The 27,732-nt window shown below is 48.4% G+C and overlaps 1 protein-coding gene across 2 annotated transcripts in view; it reads left to right on the top strand.

The window, feature by feature from the left end:
* Positions 1–613: 613 nt before the first annotated feature.
* ERS (glutamate tRNA synthetase) overlaps positions 614–27,732 on the top strand; it is a 49,023-nt gene continuing 21,904 nt past the window's right edge. The window contains exons 1-2 of one of the 2 annotated variants that reach the window (XM_087376019.1): positions 614–1,010; positions 1,392–1,510. In XM_087376019.1, coding sequence (XP_087232145.1) covers positions 697–1,010; positions 1,392–1,510 — 433 coding nt within the window. In that variant the 5' untranslated portion in view covers positions 614–696. Of the gene's footprint in view, positions 1,011–1,391; positions 1,681–27,732 lie in introns of both variants that reach the window. The other variant, XM_087376020.1, reaches the window with a different exon arrangement.

Here is a 27,732-nt window from a genome sequence, read left to right as displayed (position 1 = left end):
TCCCTTTTCCTTAAAACCTCTTTCTCCCCTTGGTTTTAATCGTTGTTACATAAGAGAGCCTATTTCATTTCATGTCCCATCCACATATTTCTTGCTTAATGCCTAGGGTAAAGTTAGGCTGGTATGCAATTCTCCTTGAATTTTTTTCCTCTCTCTTTCTAACGCTTCACAATAATAAAATTCAGACAGTCCAAATAAAGAGTAGAGACTCAAGGAGGGGTGAGAGCCATCTTCTTTCCTCAGGTTTTCTGGGGGCATGTTACATAGATCTTTTGGTTATCTCAGGATTTGAGTTTTGGATTCTGGGCAAGGGCCCTAGCGAGCCCTTGCATTAGCCATGGCGGCTTGTATGAGACACTGATTTTGAGTGTACTTTGTCCTATGAGGCGGACAGGCCTGTAGAAGTCATTTAATCTGGTGATGACTTGAACATGCAGAGTGTTGAGTTTCCTGCCCAAGTGTTCTTGGGCAAGGGGTGGGGGGGGAATTGGGCAAGCGATGAGAGTTACGGGGTTCGAATTGTGGCTTGACATGTGGCACCTCGGGGAGGCTCTGACGCGGGGGTTCGGGGGCTAGGGGGTGAAGCATCCATTCCTTGGATTGGAAAGTTGTAGAGGAGGCCATTCCAAGAGGGTGGGAAATAGAAGGGGAAAGCAATCTCTGAAATCCGAGCTGGGAATAGTGTACTAGAGAGCCATGGCAGCTCGCATGAACTGGCTCACCCCGTCCTATCACTTGCTCAAGCCTCATCCATCTTCTTGCCCATCCATTGCTCGCTTCCCCCATCAGCTTGCCTTCCTTCCTCCTCATCTCTTCCTCCTCAAGCATTCCTCTCCCCCTCCTTCCTCCCCCTTCACCTCCCCCATCCAGGCTTCCTCCCGCAGCAATCGCTCCTTCAATGCCCTTTCGCACGAAAATCCCAGCGTCCGTGTGCGTTTCGCTCCTTCTCCTACCGGCAACCTTCACGTGGGCGGAGCCCGGACTGCCCTCTTTAACTATCTCTTTGCCAAGTACGTATCTGGGCACGACACTCTTTTGAATTTACCCATCAATCACAACTCACCATATCATTCGGCAACTTCTATTGTCTTCTGGTCCTCTTGCTTTTCTGCTATTATAATCTTATGTGCGTTTGCTCTCGTTTCATCTGTGGGATTGTGAGCTACTGTTCCAGATAGACTGTCGAAATTTGAATAAGCATGCCTGAAAAGTATGTGCTGTTCTCAAAGTTGTGTCGCATGCATGCAAATTCAGCACCTGGTATAGAAATAAACTTTCAGTCGAAAAAGGAATTTCAAGCGAGCTAATGAAAGTCCTTTGAATGATTGAATTGTTATCTAGGGCGTATGGGCTGGCATATGACGATTATATATTCGTTTTGCGCTGTCCAGATCCAAGGGTGGAAAATTTATTCTTCGAATTGAAGACACAGATTTGGAGAGATCTACCCGTGAATCTGAAGAAGCAGTGCTGCGTGATTTGCAGTGGCTTGGTTTAGATTGGGATGAAGGTTGGTTTGCAGTAATGAAATGACAGTAGTTATGTCACATCTCGCCCCTCTTAGCGCCTCAACTGGATCAAATATATGTTTGGAGACTGCAGCGGAAGTATCTGTGTCAGTTTGAAAATTAGCACCCTGCTCTATGAATCTTTCCAAGCTGTGGTGGCTAACCTACCCAGGTTAGCGTAAAGTTGAATGGTACAGGAAATTGCAATTTCAAGAGAGAAACACATGCAAGAAACATATTAAATTAGTTTTTGGAAAGAAAGCACAATGTCTGTTTGAGAGTGATTAGCTTACAAGCTGAATGCATAGCTCAAACATCAAGCCTTGGAATGTGTATGCACTTGTCATGCAGTGATTTGAATGTGCGTTTGAGCTTATATACATTGCTCTCAACTGTTTGTACTGCGTACGTAGCTTATAATTGTGAGAGAGAGAGAGAGAGAGAGAGAGAGATGTATTACAGTCTTTGGGAGGCCTTGTGGGCCTATGAGACAATGTACGAGAGTGACTTATACAAGCCATGGGCAGATGCAAAGGGTTTGCTAAGGCCCTCTGCTGAGTACTATACTAAACTGAACTCAAAACTCAACCCAAAACTAGTACTCAATCTGAGAGTCACAACACATAGCTAGGTGCCATGGTGGCTCTCCCGTGAGCTGCAAAAATGTCTCATATCTTTGTCTGCCAGGTCGTCTCTTGCTGTGGCGGGGGACACGGTCCCGGTGATCTTTGTATCCGATGGGCCAGATCGAGAGTAACTTCTTTGCTCGAGCGAGTAGAACAATGATGGGCTTAATCTCTATCATGCATGCTTTGGTCTCTTTCTGCACCGTGTGTGTCTGTGAGCCCCTTGCATCTCTAGCTGTGTGAAGTTCCAAGCTTTTCGAGTATGCAAATGTGTGCAATGCATGCATAATTTAAATGCCGAATGGCCCTCCAATGGGGGAAGAGTGCCCTCGTGAGAGTACTTGTTTCCTATTATTATCTACATGCAAGGTGGAAGAGAGATGTCGGAAGAAGGCAATGTGGTAGAGAGAATGATACGAATGATCACAATGAAGGGGAGTGCCCCTTCATCAATGTCCCTTGAGATCACTCAAGTTCCATCTTCCCATTTAGACCTACCCTTAGCCTATGACCCTTGCATTTACCATTCAATGCACTCTAATGTACCCTTCCCTTTCCTATTGCCCCTAGGATATATACGTGTGTGCGCGCATCTTTATCAATAATTATTGGCCAATGCTACAAAGTTTTGCGGTACTATTTACACTGCTTGACTGACCATAAATACAAACATATACCGCACCATCAAATTGGCACCCAACAATAATAATGTTCTAATGACTATTAATTAACTAAATAATCATTTCTCTTGTCATGACACTCCCTCCTGCTTGAATGAGTGGAATTCCTCTTCTGGATTATCTCTAGTCTCTTTCTCTTACATGCACTTTCTCTTTTTACTTCTACAATTGCATTGCCTCTTTAATCTGCGAGTATTTGTGAAAAATATGTAAAAAACTCTTCTTCCATCCATTGTGCATCACTAGCTGGCTGGTTTTAAAACTTCAGCAAATATATATCTCTCTTCTTTCCACCGGTACTCTTCTCTTGATGGTACATGATCTGTTGCATCTTCAAGTTCAGGTTCCTCTTGATGCTGAATATCCAAAAACGCAGAAGTATCGCCATGGTATCTCTTCAAATTGCTCACACGAAAGATATTCTTCATACGCCAGTGGGCTGGTAATTTCAACTCATATGCTTGGAATCCTTTTTTTGGATATAAGGCTGCTGAAATCTGGAATGGACCATAAAACTTTGGTGCTAACTTGACATGTTGTGTACTTCCTCTCACTAACTTGATTCTTCTTTAATCAATCTTCAGTAAAACCCAATGATCCTCCTTGTAATAAACTTCTTTTCTCTTCTTATTGGCTGCCTTGGACTGTTGGCCCTTGGCCTTCTTGATATGTTCTTTTACCGGCTCAATAACCTGTGACATATTCTCAGCAAACTGGCCAGCAGCAACAATTTGCTCCCCCAAGTGTGTTATTGAAGTGGGTAAAGATTGCCCATACATGATTTCGAATGGGGTTCTTGGTGGAAGTAGTACAGTGTTATTATAAGCAAACACGGGTAAGAATTCTGGCCACCTTCTAGGTTGGTCATGGACGTAAGCTCGAAGTAAAGGAGTTATGGTTTGATAAGCATTCTCACTTTGTCCATCTCCTTGAGGATGGAAGGTTCTAGTAAATTTTCAGTGTGGTTCCGAGATTCTCTAATAAGGCTGTCCAAAGTTGCTAATGAAATGGCCATCATTATCGGAGACAATAGATTTGGTAATCCATGTAACCTAAAGATTTCCCTAATGAATAACCTTGCTGCTTTAGAAGCAGACAACTCCTTTTTGCAGGGAATAAAATGAGCCTGTTTATTTAGCCTATCTATGACAGTGAAAATCTGCTCAAACTGGCCATTGTAATTCCCACCTTTCAGAGGGATTAGGAAAAGGCTGCGAAAGACCAATAGTCTAACTTGTGTCAAATTTAATGCGCTGACATACATCACATTGTTGAACGAAGGCTGAAACTGTTAGAAATGTCACTGCCCCACCTGTGAGCCCCCGATTCGAGGGGACAAGGGGGCAGGAGACTATATATAGGGGGATGAGGGCTGAGAGTATCTGGCTGTTTGGAGGCAGATCTATGCCAGATCTGTGGCAGCACCCTGTGTGGAAGATTGGGCCAGCATGGGCCCATGCGGGGGCATATGCTGTAGCACTTGTACCAGCCAGCAGCAGCCCAAAGGCCCAGCATATGGGGCCTTATATAGGCCAGGAGGCTGGCCCAGAAACCGACTAGGGGGTCGGCCCCTTCAGGGGTTGGTGCAGCTTGCTGAAACCAACTGGTCAAGTCGGCCAGTCTGTGGGCTTGCTGCCCATCTATATAAACCCCCCTTCCCCCACTTCATTCTCCATCACTAGTACTGACTACCCTTGCACCCGGCAAGTGTGCTAGGAAGAGAGGAGAGTACTCGGCCATTTTGTACAGCATCCCTTTGCTGGTTTTTCTGCTCACCTTTGAGCTTTTGTCAGCCCACACATTGTGGAGGAATATATCTGAGTTCTGCTATCTCTCTCTCTCTCTCTCTATCTCTTTGAGTGTTGTTTGAGCTGCGATCGGGAGTGTGAGGAGTGAGTGATTTTGTCCTCTACTTTCCAACATAAACTTCCTTGCGAAGTTTAGGCCAATGGAAGTATCTCTCAATATTATCGATGGAAGCATCAATGGTTGGCCTTTTTGACAGCCCAACAACGGCATAATAGAATGTTCAGAAAAGATGACGTCTGACAAGAATCTCCACCCAAGAGACTCCACGGATCTTTAGAAACCCAGTATAGTTACTTATGCTTGGGCACTGATGACGACATAAGTGTTGTTTTGCTTGCTAAGATGTCTTCCTTTTGTTTAAAAAAAAAAAACATATATTTTTTGTGTAGATTTTTGGACTTTAGAACAACCAAAAATTTAATTTGTACGATTGGATATATTCTAGTCTTACAAAGGTATATCTCTCAATATTATCAATGGTCCCTCTAATACCTCTATGTCCACAGTATCGACACGCATGTAACTCACTCATGACTAGATGCCGAAATGTTTTGAGTTCACATATGGCATGTCCCAACAATAGGTATCCATCCACGATGGAATAGGCCTCCAACTCTCCAAACCCAGTATGCTGAATCTTTCATAAATTGCCTCATCCAAAGGATACGCTTCAACCATTGTTCCAAGTGATTTCTCCTTGATCACAGAAATGTGATTAACTTGGAGCTGTCTACTCAAAGCATCGGCTACTAAATTCTCCTTCCTTGGTTGATATTTAATATTTGGTTGCCCAAAGGATTGAATACATTCAGCCCATTTGATTTGTCTTGAAGAAACAATGGGTTGAAAAAATAAGTACTTGAGACTTTGGTGGTCACTCTTAATCTTGAAAGCAGAACCATGTAGATAAACTTCAAAGCATGAATGACTGCCAATAACTCCTCATATGTGATATATTTCAATTCAGCCCCTTGAAGCTTTCTACTCTCATAAGCATTGGGATGCCCTCCTTGCATCAACACGGTCCCAATCGAGGTACGACAATAACTACACATCCCTAGGAAGGATCTCAACTCATCTATATTTTTGGGTCTTGTCCATTCAGTTATGGCCTTGACCTTTTTAGGGTCAACCCGAATTCCCTCAGCATACCCAGCAGGCACAATGTGTCCCAAACACTCTATTAGAACTCGCTCTTCTTGGTATTGAGGAACAATCGATCCTTCCTTAGTAGCTCCATCACCTTAGCAAGGTGATCCTTATGCTCTTTGTCACTCTGGCTGAAAACTAGAATGTCGTCAAAGAAGACAATGACAAATTCTTCCAAGTAGGGTCACAGAACTAGAATTCATCAGCCTACTGGAGTAGTAGTTAGGCCGAAAGGCATGACCAGAAACTTATAATGTCAAGTGAGAGTGTGAAAAGCAGTCTTATGTTCCTTTCCAACTTTCATCCGAAGTTGATGATAACGAGATTTCAAATACAATTTACTAAAAACTTTAGTGCCTTTAAGCATATCCAATAAATCATCCACTCTTGGAATCAGATACCGGTTCTTAATCGTAAGTTTGTATTCAAAGCACGGTAATCTATACACATACGAATGATCCATCCTTCTTCTTGACCAATAATACAGGTGCTCCAAATGGAGAACTGCTTGGTTGAATCAGGTCTTTTTGCAATAGATTCTCAATTTGTTTTTCTACCTCCTCTATTTCTATCTTGTCCATCTTGTATGGGGCTCTGCATGGAGGAGAAGCTTATGGTTCTAACTCTATGGCATGATCATCTTCTCTCTCCATAGCAATTTGAATGAGTCATCTCTAGAAAATTGATCCTATAAGCTCTAAGAAACTCATTTCTTACCTGATCTTCTTTTGAAATATGAAGGTCTCTTCAATCCCGCATGTAAACAAGAGTGCACTCTACCCCTCTTTTTACCAATCTTTTTGCTTGGGTAGGAGTAATCAATGGAATTGTATACACCCCTATGATCCGTATGTTTTCATACTTATGTACAAAGCAACAATAATGAGTATGAGGATGAATAGCAGGTTTGAAATCATACCGCCATGGTTTACCTAGAATCATGTCAATGTCCTGTAATGAAGCTACAAGGAAATCGACCACTATATTTTTGTATACGAAAAGGGATATTCCATACTATGCATGTGTCTTCTTCATTATGTGCCCCTAAAAGCACCTGAGAGAGACATGTTTTTGATAGGTTTTGGTTTAAGATGGAGAATTTTACCAATCTATCACTCACTAAGTCATAATTACATCCATCATCTAGGAGAACTACTATTGTCTGTCCATTTACGAACCCATACGCCTTAAAATGGTCATGAGGCCCAAAGGTATTGGCTGCATGGACAACATTCACTATTGGCTCAATTGTCACGGTAGATTTTGAGGATGATGAGGTAGAGGCGTGACCCTCCTGCTTGGATGCCTTAGCTTTTCCTTTTATGGAATTCGTCTTGACAATTTTAGCCAAGAGAACATGACAGGTATGCCATATGTGCCCTGGCTTATGTTTCTTATATCCGAATCATTTCCTCGTTCATAATCAAACTCTTCTTCTCTTCATTCATCATAGAAGGGAATGGCACCTATCCAAGACGTGATTGGCTCTTCACATTCTTACAAGAGCTTTACCCTTCCCTTTATTTTTCTTATAGTGATTTGGTTTTCTAAATGTGGGTATGTTGTTGGTCTTAGATCCTTTGTTGAAGGGTTTATGGGGATTCAACTTCCTCTCAGCTATTTCAGCCAGCTTAGTGAGGTCTTTAAGCGTGGTTTGGTTGAATATTTCAACCTCGTATCTTACTTTCAGGGTTAGGGTTTCTAAATACTCCTCTCTTCCTCTTGCACTTGGATTATAATCCATGTGTGCGGGATTTTGAGTTGAAGGTGTAAACTCATCGACTTGTTCTTTGGTGGCCTCATTTCTTCTTTCATTACCAAAGGAGAACTCACAATCAAGAGGTTCTTGAAGGAAAGACGAAGGTAAATCTATTTGTGGGTTATCATACTTTTGTGTGTAACTCTCACCTAATCTATCCTCTCAAGAGGAGGCAAAGGTGTCCTTTCTCTCTCTTTCTCTCTCCTTCAGGTAATGGAGGAAAAGGGACAAGTTCATTGTCATATCTACCCTCCCCTTCCATTCTTTCCTTTTACTAAGAGAGGAAATGACTTAGTGTAATCTCAGAATAGAGGTTTATCTTACAGCAAAAGTCAAGTGTTATAGAGTCGGTGGTAGTTATCCGATTCCCGCTTTGCTTGTGTTGAAAAACCACCTGAAATGAGATTGTCTTCCTTCTCTTTTGGGCTTTCTTTCTTGTTTTTTTGTTGTAAGCTGGTACACTCAATTTGGCCTGCTTGTTTTGAGTGATCGGAGCTCTAGACACCGTTATAGGGGGTACTTGATGGGTGGATCGGAGCTCTAGACACCTTTATAGGGGGGTACTTGATGAGTGGATCACCCCCTTAAAACCTCGTTTCAAACTGACTTCTCGTTAGGGGGAATGGGGGGTTCGTTTTCTTCATGGTTTAAGGGTTTTAAGGGCGCATTCGCATGGGCGTCAAGACACCCCATTCCTAGTCCAAAGAGCAGAATTTTCAGAGAAAGCCCTTGTCCTAGACCCTCTAAATTTAGGCGCGGGAAGAGCATGGTGCAGAACAACTTCGAATTCAGAAATCCAAGATTCGATTTTCAGATTCGTCCTGCTCAGAAAACTTCCCTGGTTCGGCGCCTTGCTATTGCTCGTGCGGCTTTGTCCATGCGGCTCTCTTTCATGCGCTGTCCGCTCGTACGGCTCCATCTCGTACACCGCTTGCCCGTATGGCTCTCTATCCTGTACGTTGCTTGCCGTCAGCTCAAATTTGAAACAAATGATCCGGATATTGCTTTACGCAGATGACATGGTTCTCTTGTCTTCCTCTGCAGAGGGGCTCGAGAGACACCTTGACACACTACAGTCCTTTTGTGAGTCTCATGATTTGAAGGTCAACCTGGGTAAAACCAAGGTTATGATCTTCAGTACATCTCGACCGTCATGTGCCAGGAGGAGTTCACATTTGATGGGTCACCTGTTGAGATAATTTCATCATACACTTATCTTGGGGTTGTCTTTTCTGGACCCATCTTCACTATGAGACCCGCGATGCAGGCATGCTTGAGCAGAGGATATGCTTCATTGGCCATACTAGAGAGGCAGTGCTTCCGCTCGCACTTTTAGGATCCACGGACCAAGGGTTGCTTTTTAACTCCTTGGTGCGTCCAACGGGGATGTACGGTAGCCCATGTTGGGGGCCAGACTTGTCGGATACAGAGTGGCTACAGGTTCTCATGTTATCACGGATGATTCGTGGTAAGCCATTTGTTCCTCACCAGATCATTCAGGCTGAGTTTGGGTCACCCCCATTACAGCTAGATGTTGCATTTCAGGTTATCATGTACCTGTACCGTGTCAGGGAGTATGGGAATTACACTTCTGGGCATAGCAAGTTACCATGGCTAGCACTGTCCTCTTCGATGGCACTTGCATCAGGAGGGGACAAGAGGTATTGGTATGCACGCACAGAGAAATGGTTTGAGCGATTGGGGCTCCACATGGATAGACTACCTCTAGCATGGATGCTCCGTTTTCTCCCCTCCTATCACACAAGGTCAACCAGGTTATCCGTGAGGATCTATTACAACTACACACATTTCGGACCTAGTTGGGACTGAGTGAACTCCCAGTGAAGCTTAGCTTCATAGAGATCACTTCTTACATATCATAGTGGAGGGTTTCATTAACCCCCCAGGGTACACACAGATTTATTGACCCCACTCACTGAGGATCTCTCTTGGGCAGTTCCGGGTCTCTTCACATAGACTTCGTATTGAGAGCGGCAGAGATGAACGACTACCTAGGGAGACGGGCATATGCACATTACCGTTGAAGAAGTGAAAGGAAAGCATGAAGCTGAACACGAAATGAGAATGCTTGCTTGCTTATGGAATGAAGAAAGGTGAGGTCCATATGTAGGCACCTCTACATGAGCCACCAAGCTCCACAATCATCTCCTCAGTCATCTCCTCAATCATCTCCTCAATTAGCTCCTAGAATCTCTCAATCATCCTATGTGGCATCTACCACCACCTAACAGTGCTTATGGGCACCTAACTGTGCCTCTAGCACACACATAGAACCCAAGGTGTGCCTGGGGCATACACCTTGAGATATCCCATTAATTACGTGATATGCAGGAGGTTGAGACAGAGGAGCACTTCATCTTCAGGTGTCATGTTTACTATGAGATCCAAGGGTGTTTCTACTGCCTCTTCAGAGATAGCTATGGGATTTTGGCCCGATTCCTCTACTACCCAGACCAGTGATGTTTAGCAGGTTTCATTCATGAGGTACTCAGACACCGCAAGAGGATACTTTGAGCACATAGACATGAGCAGAGTTTTTCCTTGGCTGATCCCTCTCAGAGCTCTATCATGGAGTTTTTTCAGCCAGATCACATGGACCCCCACGAGACAACGCTTCGATATGACCGTGACCCGGAGCCTATGACCCGATAGCTCAGACAGAGGGTTGACACACAGATCACACTTGGGGACATCCCCTCCCTGTTTAGAGTCGGAGCCCGACTGACAGGGGTCACAATAGCCCTGGTTGGATGCAGAGCTATGACCAGGAGACGTGCCAGGGCTGCACCTGTGAGTAGTCGACATCACTCTATCGTCGATTTCATGCCCCCATTGTCTCATCCACCCTGATGTCGACCACCGACATGACTTTGTTATACTTAGGACTTAGTACTACCATTCTGCATTTTGCATTGGTGTGGATGCTTGTCTAGTAGCTCCACCACCACAGCTCGTTTGTACCAGGTTTTCACACTCTCATAGACCCATTGGTCTTCCAAAGACTTCAATAAACTTTCTTTCTTTCTCCCCCTCTACACCGCCTATCTGCTTGCTCGCCTCTGTTTGCTCGCTTCTTCTTTCTCTCTTCTCATTCCAGCGGTGGATTGTTGCTACTCTGATACCAAATGTGAAGTTTTAAACTTTTCAAGAATGCAAATGTGTGCATGCAGAATTTGTATGCCAATTGGTCCTCCAATGGGGGAAGAGCACCCTCGTGAGAGTACTTGTTTCTTGTTTTGACCTAGGTACATGCAAGGTGGGAGAGAGATGGTGGATGAATGCAATGTGGTAGAGAGACTGCTATGAATGATCACAATGAAGGGGGGTGCCCCTTCATCAATGTCTATTGAGATCACTCAACTTCCATCTTCCACTTAGACTTACCGTTACCCTATGACCCTTGCACGTACCATTCCATGCACTCTAATGCACCCTTCCCTTTCCTATTGCCCCTAGGGCCTAGACACGTGTGTGCACATTTATTAATAGTCATTGGCCAATGTTGCATAGTTTCGTGTACTATTTACACCGCTTGATCGATCATAAATACAAACATATACTGCACCATCAACTTGGCGCCCAACACGTTTTAATGACTATTAATAAACTAAATAATCATTTCTCTTGTCATGACAGGCTACGCCTCTCCTTGTTGTAACTTGTCTCATCCCACTAACTCATGCTGCCCTCATATATCATCTATCTCCTTCTCTACTCCACTGTGTATAGGGATAGACTTGAAAGTGTAGAAATCCCTGACGTGTCGTTGAGCTTGATGCATCTCGGTGTCCCGTGGTATTGTCCCTTCCTATTGTTTGATTTGACGCAACAGGGTCTTTCAATGTCGTTGCATCTCCATCAAATAGAGGCCAACATAGACTTGGTTATGGAAGTGAATTATTCAGGAGAGAGGCCAAAAAAAGTACCCCTCTTGAAAGAGACAATTGTATCTTCCTCGGATCTCATAGTAAACTGGGCAAGTACACAAGAAATGTGCCTCTGTTTCCACCTCTCTCAACCTACATAATATATAGATCCGCTGCTCTCTAGGCGTACCTATGGCTCTCCCCACCTCGATCCTCAGCCAATGGGATAAGAGCCGCATCTGTCCGATGGCAATCCTCAAGGCGTGTGAGACTTGCCTGTGCTCGAGATACTGGGTTCTCCGATACTCTCAAGAGGTGGTCGCAGTATAATTCGATCTTCGTGGGGAACTACTCCCCCCAATCTCGTGACGTTGATAGGCTAAAAAAGTAGAAGGCTTTTGTGCATCGCGTGTATGTAAGGGATAGACACTTAAATGTACACAGCTAGTGTAGCTGAGAGCTTTAGGATTTAGTGGGTGCTCTTTTGCAAGTGATTATGAGCTGATGTAAATATTTGAAGTTATGAAAATATGTTTTGCAGGGACTGCTATGGGAGAGGATGAGTTGCAGTGTGGGGTGCACTAGGCACTCCAGAGCATCATGGTATTCAATGTGACATGGTGTTGGTTTTTGAATGATCTGTGTCTATCATTATTATCCGTTGTCATGTGATTACGTTGTCATGTGTGGGTTCCATCTTGTTGTGAGTCAGGTGACTATCCATGTAATGGAATTGGGTTGATAGTGTGGTCATATGTGGGCGTTCATGCGTTAATTGCCCTGCATGAAGTTTGTGTGTGGGGCCTAAGGTCTAAATTGTCTTGGCCTGAGATTTTGATGTCTGTGGGCTTGTCAGTGTGATGATTCAATGGGTGCAGACCATTTGAGTGAAGAAGTTTGGTCAGACTAGAGCCATGCTATGTTGCTTGAGGGCAGTCCAAGAAAACCCAGGAAGCATCGCTCAGGATTTTACTCGTTTTTATGGTCTGCCTAATGACAACCCAGAGAGATTCATTGAAAGTATGGAGTTCACAGCATTGATCAAGGATAGAAATGCCATGAGGTGCTGCTACAGATATTGACGTTCTGCCTTGTGGGAGAGGCATGTACATGGTTGCAGAATTTTGTTGCTGATTTTCATGATGGGCAGGGTGTCGAAAAGAACTCGAACTATGCTGAGGTGAGGGCTGCCTTTGTTGCTCGGTTTGTTTGCACTAGAGATGCTGATGGTTTGTGGAGAGAGCTGTGTGCCTTGCAGCAGAAGCCCACTCAATCAATGGATGAATACTTGGGCGGATTTACTGTGATGTGGAATATTGCCTTTGCTTCCTACTTTCATTGGGAGGTACATCAGGTTGATATCAAGACAACTTTCCTTCATGGGCATTTGTAGGAAGAGGTCTATGTTTCCCAATCTCCTGGCTTTGAGGTTCAAGGTTCTGAAAGTCAGGTATGCTGCTTAAAGAAAGCCCTCTATGGATTGAAGCAAGCACCTTGGGCTTGGTATTCCAGGATGCATGCTCATTTGCTCACACTTGGCTTTTAGAACAGCCCTACAGAGGCTACCCTTTACATCCGCAAGAGAGAGACAGATTTACTGATTTTAGTGTTTTTTGTGGATGACATGCTTGTGACTAGGACACGTGGTGTTGAACAAATTGCAGCTTTTAAGCTTGACATGCAGAAGACATTTGCTATGTCTGATCTTGGTCTTTTGCATTACTATTTGGGCATTCAATTTGCTAGCAGTGAGGGGGGCATTTTGATGTCACAATCCAAGTATATTGGCAGTTTGAGGATTGCAAGCCAATATTTTTTTTTCCGAAAAAACAGTGCTAATTATATTACTTTGAGAACAAGATACAAGGGGTCAGCTTATAGCTGACGGCTGCGGTCACAAATCGGACACAGCCCTAAAAGGTAGCAAAATAGAAAACCATCCTCTCACGGAGGGAGAAAACGAGTATGAACGAACAGCCATCGGGGTGGTGAGTAGTGCCACCGAAGGCCCTGCGTAGTCTGCTCGAAGAAGAGGCCCTGTGTGTCCCAAGTCCGGAGGAAGCGTCTCCGCTTCTCCTGACCGGCCCGGGAGTCTCCCTGAATCTGGTCCCACTGGCCTCTGAGGGTATGGATAATCTCACTCCAAATCTCCGCCATGATCTGGGCAGTCGATAAGGAGGTGCCACCGAGGATCTGCGCGCAGCGCGAGGTCAAGATGTGCCACCCTGTAATGCTGCTAATAATCTCCCATACTGGCTGCCTCCCCCGGACTCCTGTGTCAGCCTCTGCTAGGTGCTGTGGGACACCCTCGAGCGGTCCCCACGTGCCCTGTGTGACAAGGAAAGTGGGGTCCTGCTGACATGCCTCAAAAAAGTGATGAAGACCAGGTGCGGTGCTGCACCAACAGAACGCGCCCCAAGTGATCAATCCTAGCTCTGGTGCTGCGCGAGTAAGAATCCCAAAAGTCCACCTCCACACTTCCTGGGCGCGAGTGCAGCTCCACAGGCAGTGCTTTGGTGTCTCCTCATCCGCATGGCAAATCTGGCAACATCCGTCCTGGCCTATCTGCCTCAGCCAGCTCCCCACTGGAAGACCTTTGTGGGCAAGAAGCCACAGGAAGTATGAGATCTTCTGTGGCCGCCAACTCTCCCACAAGGCCTTCCAGAATGCCTGTAAAAAGAACCTGGAAAGACCCTGTGCGTACCAGCTGGGTCGCTGGGTGGGGGGGCGGCTCTGCATCCTCCCGAGAACTCGCCTGCCCAAAGTCGTACTGTAGGCGAAGAAAGAGGTCGGCCCCTGACCTGTCACAATCTCTGGCCACCACCACTCTCCTGGATCCCAATCAAGCTCTGCCAAGGCCCGCCCCTCCCAAAGCCAAAGACGCCAGAGCTGCACCTGGTCCTGCTCGATGCTAGGGTCGGTATGCCAGACCTTCCCCAAGAGGCCTACGACCCGAACCCTCTGCCACGGGAGTAGGGGGTCGATGAGCGCACCCTCTGTCCTGAGTCGTCCCTCCCCAGAAACCGCGAAGAAGGAAATAGAAGAGTCATCCAAACGTCCTGCGATCACCAGTGGAATGCCACGGGGGGTGAACTGTCCCAGCCATCGGGTGTCACCAGGCATGATGATCTGGGGCTCAGGTGGGGCCAACCAAGCCGCTGGGATCGCTCCGTCGATCTCCATGCGTCTCGCCTGGGCTCCACGTGCACCTCCAGCTGCGTCTGCAAGATCTGTCATCTCTAGATGTCTGTACGTATCCCTCCAAACACGCAGGGATCGGGCTGGGCCCCTCATCCAACCGTCCCACCTGATATGTGATCTCTCCCCCAACTGAAGGCCCTCGGCATCTCTGACCTGACTGTTCCAGATAAGCGGCTGGCGATCGATCTCCTCCTGACAGCTGGGAGGGGACTGAATGAGACTGAGACGGAGCCGCCTCCAGACCATGAGGAGGCTACGAACTAGAGGGGAACGGGGCTGAGTGAGCGGGGCGGAGGTGAAGATCCACCTGAAGGACGGTAGCCAATCTCCACCTCGGCGTGGGACACAAGAGCCGACTCCCTGCTGAAGTAGCATCTTCCACGTCTGCCCCCCTGGGGTCAAACCGCGAATGACAAGCTTGCCTAACAAGGCCTGACTCTGAAGCTCTGGATCAATGACCCCCAGGCCACCCTCAGCCTGCGGAAGAATGACTGTCTGCCACGCAACCCTGGCTCTGATATCTCTATGACCATCCTCCCCAGACCAAAGGAAGTTCCGAACCAACCTCCTGAGCTGTGCCACGCTGGATCTCGAGAAGCACCAGCAGGAAGCCACATACCAAGCCGTGGCTAGGAGGACCTGGTTGACTACCAAGGCACGACCTGCAAGAGAGAGCTTAGCAGTGCTCCAGAAAGCCAGCTTCCGTCGGATGGAATCTAGCACCGGGAGAAACTGCTGAGCTGGTGTGATGTCTAGGCCAACCTGGAAGCCAAGGTATCTAGCTGTCTGTCCACGTGGAATCCATCTGAAGCCCAAAAATCGCCCCCACTGAGAACACGCCCCAGGGTCTGTGAGAAAACCAACGGATTTGTTCCAATTGATTTTCGCCCCAGCGGCCGAGCAGAAAACCTCCAGGGCCATCCGCACCCTCTCTAGCATCCGCTCGTCGTCCTGGACATAAAGGGCTGTATCATCTGCGTACTCCGAGTCCAAGAGCTCCGTGTCCTCCCGGAGTGGAAGGCGAATACCCCTGAGCCCTGTGGACCTCGCCCGAAGGTAGTAAGTCATGGCCTCGGCGAAGAAGAGAAACAAGTAAGGAGCCAGGGGGCAGCCCTGACGTACTGATCTCTCCAAGCTAAAGCGCTCGCCCAACCTGCCTCCAATGATGACTCTGCTAGACGCTGTCCTGTACAAAGCTGAGATACCCTGAATCCAACCTGCCGGGAAACCTAGCCGCTCCAGAGTCCCCTCCAAAAAGGACCAATCCACGCGATCGTAGGCCTTCTCGAAATCGAGAAGTAGAATGGCAAGGTGTGATCCGCTGTGCTGAGCCCACTCCGCCGCCTCTGAAAAGGTGAAGACGTTATCCAGGATACTGCGATCCTGGACAAAGCCTGTTTGAGTGTCATGGACGAGGTCTGAAAGTAGAGGCCGAACTCTGGCACTGATCATCTTGGCGAGGATTTTGTAGGCAGAGGTAAGGAGAGTGATCGGACGCCACTGGCGAATCTCCTGTCTATCTCCTCCCTTCGGGATGAGGCAAATCAGTCCCGAGGAGAGGCTCTCTGGCATCCGACCGCTGCTGAAAATCCCCTGCAGAGCTGCAAGGAGGGGCTGATGGATCTGGTCCCAGAAGGAGGTGAAGAAAGCTCGGGATAGCCCATCCTCACCTGGGCACTTCTGACCATCAATAGCCATCAAGGCCTCCAACATCTCATCCGAGGTGAAAGGCGCCAACGTCGCCTGCATGCTAGGCTGGACCAGGGATGGAATGTGCCTCCACACCTCCTCACGGGCACGGCTGGCACGAGGGGCAAGCGGCTCCTGCTGGAAGAGGGTCCTGTAAAAGTCCGTGGCCAACCCCAGGACCTCCCCTGGATCCGTAACGATGTGACCCTCCGCTGTCCTGAGACTCCGAAGCTGATCACCTGCAGCTCTCTGGCCATGCGTCCTAAAGAACTCCTTGCACATCCGGTCACCCTTTCGGGCCCAAAAGGAGCGAGAGGCGTGAAAGGAAAACTCGGAACGACGCTGGAATGTCTCCTCCAGGAGGGCTCTGGCTCGAAGGGCCTGGATCCGCAGCTCCTCCGAACCCGGGGAAGCCTGCTGGAGTCGCTGAATGGAGGCGAGGTCCCTCCGAAGAGCTCTCTCTCTGCCCCACCAATCCTGTCGAACCTGTAAAGCTGCGAGCTGGCAGATCTGGCTAGACTCCTGCAGAGCGTGTGCGACTGAGTCTACCAGATCCACGCCCACCCCCCAATCTCTGTCCCAAAGACTGCATATGCTGCTGCGCACGTCCACCCTCGAGAAGATGGAGTCGGGAATCCTGCATGATCGGGAGGGGAGGGTCTGGGCTGCCGAATCTAAGGAAAGGAGCACAGGCGCATGATCGGAGAGTGTCGTCCCTGGAACTATACCCGCCTGGCCGCCTCTGCTGATGGCCCAGTCACTGACATAAAATCTATCAAGCCTCTCCAGGAGTCTGCCTCCTTCCCTGCGGAAGCCCCAAGAGAAGTCCAGGCTCCCGTGCCAACGCCGGAAGGACGGGTCTCTCCAACTGTCCCTCCCTCCCGTCTCGAAGATGAAAGAGTCCCAAGCTGACTGCTCTGCCTGGGCCATACCTGTGAACTCCGGGCCTCTGCCCTGCTGGTCCTCCAGGGTCTCCAGGTTGTTGAAGTCTCCTCCAACAATCCAGGAATCCATGTCTGGAAGAATCCCTGTAAGTGTCCTCCAGAAGGTGGCTCTGCAACGGAGGTCTGTGGGGGCATAAATGTTGAGGATGCCTATTTTGGATCCCTCCAAGTCCAGGCCTACCCAAAGGGCTCGGCCAGGAATCAACGTGCCGTGACCAAAAACTCCCTGGGCTAACTGCTCGCACACGGAAGTACAGACACCCCCACTCCTCCCCTGAGCGCCGATCGAGGGCTCCCAATAAGTGTAGGACCGTCCAGGGAGAATCTTCCCGCAGCTACGGGAATGAGCCACAGAAAGCTTGTGCTCCTGGAGCAGAAGTACATCCAAACGACCAATCACTGCAGGCTGAAGTTCCTGCCGCAAAATGAGCTTCCTGGGACCACGGGTGCCAGAGGAGTGAAACCCGTTCACATTCCAGGATACGAGGTGTAAGCTCATGGAGAGGGAGGGGGGGCTGCGAACAACTGTCTGCTCGCGGTCGAAGTCGAAGAAGAACCAGACGTATCGGAATGGAGGCGCTGCCGCTTATGAGAAGGTTTGGAGGGGGAGACGGGGTCGTCCTGCCCGTTCTTCAACACCTTCAGCAAAGGCGAGAGGCCTTTGGTGCCATGAGCAAATGCTTTCTCGAGCCAGCTCGAGATCTCTGAAGAGGTCATCCCGTAGAAGGTTCGGAGTTTCTGCTGGGACCAAGCTCTGACATCCTGGGGGAGAGGCCATGACAGGGGAGGTCGGAGGATCACTATCAGTCGGAAGCGTTTGGCGGCGCAACGCCACCGCAAGCGCACGTCGCCCTCGGACCACTGAGTCTCGAGGAGCTGCCCACCGGACGGGCCTATCCAGGAACACACCTGGGCGTGCGTCTGCTCTCTGAGAGCCTCCCAAACCGAGTTGTCTGTCCAGGTCTCGGTGCCATCACTGAGGAACGTGAAAGCGAAGCTAGGGCCATCCCTGGGAGCCAAGGCACCAATCCTCCCATCCGCCCCTTTGCGGAGCAGGAAAATACTGATGTCGAGACAAGCCGGGAAGGTCCCAAGGTCGGCCACATCCAGGTAGTCCCAGGGGCCAGATCTGTAGAAGTCTCGCGGAAGCTCTCTCTCATGGAGCTGAGACCCAACTGAGTCTACCACTGAGGGGCAGGGAAGCCTGCTCCACTGGTGGTGTAGACTCCGGGTGTCCTGCCAGCGAGGGGGGAGGGGGAGGAGGCTGAGGGATAGGCAGCTCTGACTCCACGGAGGCGACTGGCGGAGGAGGTGGAGGAGGTGGAGCGGGGGCTGCACACGGCTGGGAAGCCGGTGGTGCAGCTAACTCTGAGGGAGAGGCGAGGGGGACCAGGGGGGGGGGGGATGGGGGTGCAGCTGGAGCTGGGGCTGAGAGGGAGGAAGAGAAGACTGAGGAAGAGGAGGCGGGGGCTGAAACTGCGGGTCGGGCGACGGGGGGGGGGGGGAGACTGGGGAGGGGGCTGGGGCGGGGAGGAAAGGGGCGGGGGAACGGGAGAGAGGGGGAACTGAGGCTGTGGAGGGCGGGCTGCCGTCGAAGAAGAAGCTCTCCCAGACCCCTGGGGCGGCTGCCTGACAGGTCTCTGGGGTGCTGCTGCAGGAAGGGTAACCTCTGCCTCCTTGCCTTTATCCGAAGTCTTCTTGTTCTTTCCCCTTTTCCTTTTAACCTCGGTCCAACCGCCCACTACCTCTGGACCCGACTCCTGCTGTCTCGGCTCCTCCTGACGTGGCTGTCCAGGGGGTGGGGGTGGGGGCGGAGGGGTCGGGGGCGGGGGAGGTCGAGACGAGCTGGCGAAACGTGGACAAGCAGCCGCCAAGTGCCCAAAGCCGTGGCACCGCAGGCACTGACCTGGCTGTCCGGTGACTATCATGCTCTGGGTGATACTGCCGGCACCTGTCACAATCTCGATCACAGCAGGGAGAGTCGCAGGATCCGCCACCGCCACTCGGACTCGGGGGGCTCCTGCCGTGGTCACCGCGTCGGCAAAGGTGTCGTGCATAACCCAGCCAAAATGGGAGCCCAAGTCCCTGACAATCGGGCGCAACTCTGCAGCAAGCCCTGGAAAAACAAGTGTCACTGGGTGTCGAGGTATGCGGAACCGAGCATCGAACTCCGCTGCGCTGAATCCTCGGTACCACGGGACTATCATGATAATCTTCCCATCCACCGAGGTGGGGGAACTGGCAATCAGGTTGCTCGCAGCTTTCTCAGTGGAGAGTTTGAGCCAGAAGATGCCCCTTCCCATAAGGGCCACCTCCTCAATATGGCCATCCTCTAGCAGGAGAGTGGACTGGAGCCAGTCCCTGATGGCTAACCTGGAGGGGGAGTGACCAATGACTCTACCGTAAACAGAGGTACGCGCAAAGTCAATGGCAACCTCCTGAACACGAGATGACTGTCGCTCTGTCAGGATAACGCGGTAGGCATCTGGAGAGGGAGGGTCCGACTGGGCCTCCGGATCCGGGCAGGGGGCCGCCATACCGCCAAGACTAACTGCAAGCTTCCGATGGGGAGTATGAACAGGCTGCCACCCCAAAAAGGGGGGACGAAGCGGGAGGTGGAGCCTGGGGGTGAGGCGGGCGAGGCGGGGTGAGGGGGCGGGGGGGGTTGGAGCGGAGGGCGGGGTGAAGGGATCGGGGTGCGGGGAAAAACGGGGGGGCGCGGGAGGGCAGGGGGGGTGGCGGGGGCGGAGAGGTAAAGCGGGGGGCGGGGAGAGCGGAATGGAGGCGGGGGGGCGGGTGAGGTGAGAGGGGACGGCGGGTGAGGCAGAGCGGGGGAGGGAGGGGGTGAGGCGAAGCGAGGGGGGGGGAGGGGTGAAGCGAGGTGGGGCGGAGGGGGGCGGAGTGGATGAGAGCGGAGGGGGGGTGAGAGGGCGGCTGAGACGAGGGGAAGGGGGGGGGTGGAGGCGTAAGGAGGGGGCGGCGAGGGTGAGGTGAGAAGGAGCGGGGGAGAAGGGGGGAGTAGAGGCGAAGGGAGGGGGCGGCGGGGGTGAGGGGAGATGGAGCGGCGCGGCGGGGCGGGGCGGGAGAACAGTGAGGGGGGCGGGTTGGAGCGGAGCGGCGGGCGAGAGAGAACAGCGAGGGGGGGGGGCGAGAGCGAGGCGAGGCGAGGGGAGGGGCGAGGGCGGAGGGGGAGGGAAGGGAGGGAACGGAGGTGGTCGTGGCGGGGGGAGGAGCTAAGGGGAGGTAGAGCGAGCGGCGGTAGGGAGGGGAAGCTCACAGGAGCTCAATTTGTGTCCAACTTGCAAGCCAATATCCACACCATTAGAGCCTGGTTTTCACTTCTCTTCTAAGGATGGCAGTGGTGCATGTGATGTTACTCTCTAATAGCAAGTAGTTGATTGTTTAATTTACTTATGCCATACAAGACTCGATCTTCAGTATGCTGTCTCACAGTTAAGCAGATATATGCACAACCCCTCTACGCACCATTGGCAGGCCATGAAGCGTGTCTTTAGGTATCTCAAAGGCACTCAGCATTTGGGCCTCCTTTATGAGGCCGATTCTTCACTTGTTATGCATGGATTTAATGATAGTAATTGGGCTGGCTGTTCGGACACCTATGTGTCACATAGTGGCAACTGTTTCATGCTTGGTACTTCATGCATTTCTTGGTTCAGCAAGAAGCAGACTACAGTTGCTACTTCTAGCTGTGAAGCTGAGTACATAGCATCTTTTATAGCTACAGTGGAGTGTGTTTGGCTCTGGAAGTTACTTGCAGATCTTTATGCATGTCAGACTGCTCCTACCGTCATGTACAGTGATAGTCAGAGTACTTTGGTTGTCGCACAAAGCATATTGAGACTCATTATCACTATGTTAGAGAGATTATCAGCAGGTGATATTAAGTTGTTTTATGTTCCCACTAAAAACAACTTGGCATATCGTTTTATGAAGACTCTACCTCGACCTAAGTTTGAATCTTTTTGGCAAGCTTTAAACTTAGTAACTTTTGTGACTTGATCTGTTGTACTTTGTACAGTCACAGGTTGCTTTATCCCTACAGGATAAACATGTGCAACCATGACATTAGATATTCATGTATTCTGAGCCGTGTCCAGGATACTTCAGCCCATACCATGGAGGGGAGTTTGTAGGCCATTCTATGGACTGTCCATAGGTGCCACTCATTCCTTGGTATGTGCCTTGCAGGCCTAGTCATAGTTAGTTAGGTCAGTTGGTAGAGTTAGTACATGTACCGCTTAGGACAGTTAGGACACTTAGTCTAGGCCATTATATGGGCTATCCGTAGGTGCCACTCATTCCTTGGTATGTGCCTTGTAGGCCTAGTCACAATTAGTTGGTACAGTTACTACATGTACAACTTAGGACAGTTAGGACACTTTTTCCAGCTAAGACATTGAGCCCTAGGGTTTTGTTATGTTGGCTCTCTCTTGAGCCTTCATTCATTGTTGCAGCAATTTCATTATAGCAGCTCATTTTTTCTTGAGCTTCCATTGCTTGCCTTAGCCTAAGTGTGCCATCCGAACCTGCCCAGAGAAAGTTACCCAACAATCATAGTTTCCAGAAACGCCGTTTCGGCCTGGGCGAAACGCCGAAACGTTTCAGAAACGTCCTCGGAAACGTTTCCGTTTTTTTGTTTTTTCCAAGGTTTCTATAACCCGGCCGCGACTTGTTTTTTTTTTCCGCCGCGCTGCGTTTCGCCTGCTGCGTTTTCATCTGTTTGGAGCTGCAGCCTGCTCTACCTTGCCCTCCTCTACCCCGGGTGTGCATGCAAGGAGGACTCCTTTGCTAGGTGATGTATCACATTCACAAGACACCCCTCCAATAAATACTGTATAAAGGGCTAGCATCCAAGCAGGATTTCAAAAGCAAGCAATTGCAGAGGCAACTAGGGAGCTCACCCGGATGTTCATACGGTGTGCCATTCCTTTTCATGTGGCCAAGACAAATCAATGGAGGAGGACCATGAGGGCCATCAGCTGCATTGGATGCGAGTGGGATGGCCCTACATCTGAGGCTTTGCGGACACGGGAGCTAAAGCGGGAAAAATCATGCATAGAAGTGCAGCTAGAGCCCTTGAAGGAAACATGGAAAAAGTATGGCTGCACTGTATTGTGTGATGGGTGGTCAGATGTACGCAGGAGAAATGTATACAATGTTTTGGTGTCATGCTGCAAAGGCACTATGTTGATAAAAAAAGAGGCTGTGATTGTGGAACAATAGAAGTTAATTCTCCATTCTTCGTTGTATCTCCAAATCACCACCCGTTCAATTTTGTAGATACCGTTGCATCCCCTCCTTTAACTCGTCATTCTCATATTGCTCTTGACTACGCTATAGGGGATGCAATACATGTGCCACCCCATGGATTGGGTATTGGAACCAATTCCACCGCTCATTCCATATAGCACGGATGGACTCAACCCTAAATCATGCCACAAGAATGCATCATGCATGCAAAATTCATACATATCTGAAAATTTCAGCCATAAGCTTTGATAGCAAATTGCAATTTAGTAACTGTAAAATTTTACATAAGTAAAAAGTCTTACTTGTCAGGCGATAGGGAAGTGTTTCTGTTGAGGGCCTCTCCAATCTTGTCCATAAACTCGTACAAGAGCCCTAACGTGCTTCCCTCCATGTCCGTGATGCGAAGTACCGTGTAGATAGGATTAATTGGTTTGATTAATGCCTCCGCCTGAATCCACCAAGACTCATCCATGATCATGTCGACAAATTTGATAGACTTTGCTTGACCTCTATCATCCCAATCTCCCCACTCCCGAGACACAACTGTGCGCAACAAGCCGTGGTGCACTCGCACGAGCCTCTCCACCACTATGAACATGTAAGCAAACCTTGTGGCTGGAGGTGTTAGTAGCTTAAGGTCATTGTAAGCCCGATAGATGCTGAGGACTGTAGGTCTCTTCGTGACAAACTTCACGATATTGCGGGCTGTGGAGAAGATGGCATCAATCCAAGGTATCTTCCTTAGGTTCTCGATCAAAAGATCAAGGCCATGCGAGGCACATGGTATCACACAATCTTAGGGAACTCGTCTATAAATGCTGTAATTTAAAGACTGCAGAGGAGGCTGAACTCAGAATTACACAGCTTAACAATTACTGACAACAAAAAGAGATTGGAATATGGTTGAGGGTCAAGACGCCCCCCCCGCTCCCCCTCCCCCCTTATCTAGGCTCACTTTATTTCTTGAAATAGGAGATACAAGACCAAAGTGCAAGCACTTTCAAAACTGAGAACTTAGTTATTGACTAGGACTCTCAGACAGATGATTTGGGGACAAGTTACAACTGTAGAGAGATATAGACAATATAGAGAGAAAGACTCCAAGGCTGGGGCTGATAGAGAATCAGCTTTTGGCCATCCCAATCCACAAGGAGGAAGCTTGCAACAATCATCACTTCCATCCAACATTAGTTGCAAGCACTAGTTACCTAGAAAGAGAGCAATATCAACATGAAAATGTGCTGCAAATGAGATAAACTTGAAATTACAGACTCCCCTCATGACTTGACTCCTTTGGAGATGGAGTCCTTGACGCATCTGCAGCCCCCTTGGGTGGGAGATCATGGGGCTGGCCACTGGAGTAAGAAAAACTCAGGAAAATGCCCTGTAGACTAGAGAGAGAAATACTGAAAGGGGTTATACTTTTAGAGAGAGAGTGTTATGGCTGCCCCCAAGCTGAGAGATGAAAAGGGGATGCCGCTGCAGTTCCAAAGGTGCAGAGAGAGGCTGTTTCCTGCATGGAGAAGGGACTGGAACAGTAGAGAGAGAGTATGTTCTTCTAGAGAGAGAAAGCTTGCAGAAGAGGGAGAAAGCCTGCAGCAAGAAAGACAAGGATGCTGTTGCTGCTCACAGGTGGGGAGAAGGAAAGGGGAAGCTGCTGCTGCTCCAGAAATACTGAGAAGGGGCAGATCCTTGAAGAAGAGGAGCTGAAACTGTAGAGAGAGAGTGTGCTGTAGTAGGGAGAGAAAGTGCTGCAGTAGGGAGAGAAGATGCTGGAGAGAAACTGGCTGAACCCCAAAGGGTGGAGGAGGGCTGCTGCATCAAGAGAGAGGAGGAGGGACTGAATTGGACATTGGATTTTGTGTGGGGAAAGGCCGTCTTTTATAGGCTCAGCCCACCCTCTACCCAATTAAGAATGGGGGCTGGCCCCCCTTGGATTTTGATGGGCTGCATGGGAGCTGTAGTTCCTGCAGTGACAAGTGGTGCCATGGTCCATGCATGGCTCTCCACATGTCCCCACAAGTTGCCATGTGTCCCGTGAGCTGCCATGTGGCTATGCCACATGTCGAGGCTGCCATGTCAGCATGCCACGATGTCACCCAAAAACCCTAAAAATACAAAGTGGTTAGAATTTAATTCTGATTTCACTGTTGGGTACCTAATAGCTTGTACTATCCAATGACGTACTCTAAAGTCACAAATGAGCCATAACTTAGCTCACTAGTTTTTTATCTTATCTTGTATCTCCATGTCTCTTTGGCATGCTTCCAAGCTCACACCCAAAGCTTGGAGACATTCTCCTAAATGGTTGCTAGGTCGGTATACAATCTGTGCATTTGATTGGTCCCATAAATCGGGTACTCAGGTGGAGTGTGATTTCCAATATCTCTCCTAAAGGAGGTCATAACTCAGTGGGACACTAATGCTCGTAACCCCAACAAAGGGGTTCCACCTTCAAATGTTAGACCTTCCCCCCATGTACTTAAGTGAACAGTAGGAAAAACATTTTTATTCTTTTGCAAAATATATCAAATATAAATCTAAAAGAAAAATTACCAAGCGAGTGGATATGGTGTGAAGCTAGGTGACACTTCATTTGGTCTTCCACACATTCCCTGTGTCTTCTTAGCTCTCTTGTCTGCAAGGTCTCATATGTAGGCCCTTCCCATTATACCCAATGCGGCTCACAGCTCTCATGGCCCAGTCTTCACCACTTGAAAAGGTATTGCACACTGTATGAAGAGCTTTGTGAGCTCACTAGTGACCTCCTTCACTGCTTGCTTTTGCCAATGTGCTTGAATTTTAGATGTTTGCAGTGATTCTCTTTTTCCTGCACTAGCATCCATAATAACCGTCGAGGGCTGCCCCCCAGCGTGAATCTCGTGCTTGTGAAGAAACCGACGAATTTCATCCAGTTGATCTGTGCTCCAGAGGCCTCGCAATAAATGGCCAAAGCTCCCCCTGACTGTATCAAGGCTCACCAATGATCCCTCCACAAACAAAGTTGTGTCGTCCGCCCACTCTGAGTCTAGCAGCTCATCCTCTTGTCAGATCGGGACTCTCATGCCGGAAAGGCCGGCGGCTTGAGAGCGTAGACTCAAGCTGTAGAAAATATTCCATGGCCTCGGCCACAAAGAGGAAAAGGAATCAACACGTAGACTTGGCACCCCTCTCCATGGAATCACTGTGATATTACATACAAACAAATGCATATTTCGTATACAAGTGCACCTTCGGACTTTGTGAGCAAGAAGTGGGACATGAAATGTAGGAGTTGTATGATGAAGCTGGATGACGAATGGGGAGATAAGAGCAGGCGATCAAGAATTCTTACAAGCCCGCATCTAGTAAAATGAATTCTAATTCAGTGAAGGTCGACTGAGCTGGTTGGGACTTGCCCCTCCATCTTTTAGGGTACCACTAAATTGGATTGGCACTTGCTAGATCAACAATCTGTGGACTTGTTTGAAATTGTTCCAATACTTCCCGTGATAGAGTAGGATTATCAGTCACAACAATATGCCCAATATTGGATAGCTCACTTACGTGCCATCATATAGACGTTGGCTTGTTTTTTAAAATGTTTCATGCGAAGAGTTTTATGGCATTGTAGCCTTCATCAAAGACCTTATGAGAGAGAAGTTATGGAACACATGGAAGACTACAATTTTCATCAAGGCAGGAGATGGAAGTCATCAAATTGGAGATGTCAAAGCGGGATTAAGGAAGCTATCAATAACAGCACCAGACCTAACGGGGCCAATGCTTTCGATGCTGAAATGGGAGGGTATAAAACAAGAGTTTGCATGCAAACCCCAGAGGAAAAGCTTCCAAGAAATGGACAACGTACATAATCCTAGCTTCAAAGGAGGAGACAAGGGAGATGCAAAAGGACTACACATATATTCTGCCATTAGGTAACTCTGTGGCAGTAGAAAGTTGAGGGGCTCTTTTTTTTTTTTGGTGAGAATGTAAATTTGTCCTCTTCGCACTATATATTTTTTGTTTTTTTTTGAGCAGAGAGCTGTGAATTTTTTCTGGTCGAGGTGGCCAGCAGCGTTCTCACATGTGCTCTCTTATAGACTGGGAGCTGGTACTGAATGTCAGCAACTTACATTACCAGCTTTTGCATTCTTTTATTGAGTCTGATTCTGTTCAGCTATCTCGTTGTACTGGGCCAATCAGCATGGTGATCTTATAGACTGGGAGCTGGTACTGAATGTCAGCAACTTACATTACCAGCTTTTGCATTCTTTTATTGAGTCTGATTCTGTTCAGCTATCTCGTTGTACTGGGCCAATCAGCATTTTGGACTACCTTTTGATTAGCCTTCTCCTTTAGTGCTAGCCTTCATCATGGCTGAGTCTGCCCTTCACCTCGGGAGTGCCGACAGAAACTCAGTACGAAGACTTTGTATAAATGGATGCTCAAGTATGTGTGGGTGTGTGGATTTGTATGTGTGAGAGCATATTTTTATACTATGGTCTACACCCACTGTTGGGCGCTGATGACGTCAGTGGGGATGTCATAGTAGCTAGTCCCTGCTATGCATGATGGAGTTTATGGTTTTCAACCTTGTGAGTGACTATCATGAGATTGAAACTGCACTATGTTGTGTTTTTAGAGGATGAGTTTGGGAATGTTCTTGGATTCATCTAGGTATATGGTGATCGTCGTACTTTTCTGTCTGGCAATGTGGATTCTTGAGGTTGGAAATGTATTGTGTGCTTAATGTTGATGAGACAATGTGAATAGGAGCATGATTATCTTGAAATTTCATCTTCTTTTCCTGTGTTGATTGAGTCTGATTCTGTTCAGCTATCTCGTTGTACTGGGCCAATCAGCATGGTGATCGTATAAATCCAGTTATAAATATTGACTTAGGTTCTTTTCTGTCTGGCAATGTGGATTCTTGAGGTTGGAAATGTATTGTGTGCTTAGTGTTGATGAGACAATGTGAATAGGAGCATGATTATCTTGAAATTTCATCTTCTTTTCCTGTGTTGATTGAGTCTGATTCTGTTCAGCTATCTCGTTGTACCGGGCCAATCAGCAGGGTGATCGTATAAATCCAGTTATAAATATCGACTTAGGTTCTTTTCTGTCTGGCAATGTGGATTCTTGAGGTTGGAAATGTATTGTGTGCTTAATGTTGATGAGACAATGTGAATAGGAGCATGATTATCTTGAAATTTCATCTTCTTTTCCT

Source organism: Dipteris shenzhenensis, chromosome 6, assembly GCF_047967505.1.
Source record: "Dipteris shenzhenensis isolate YYH24624 ecotype China chromosome 6, Dip_SZ_1.0, whole genome shotgun sequence".
Taxonomy (NCBI): Eukaryota; Viridiplantae; Streptophyta; class Polypodiopsida; order Gleicheniales; family Dipteridaceae; genus Dipteris; species Dipteris shenzhenensis.
Note: the sequence above shows the minus strand (reverse complement) of the source record. Positions and strands in the feature narration are given on the sequence as shown.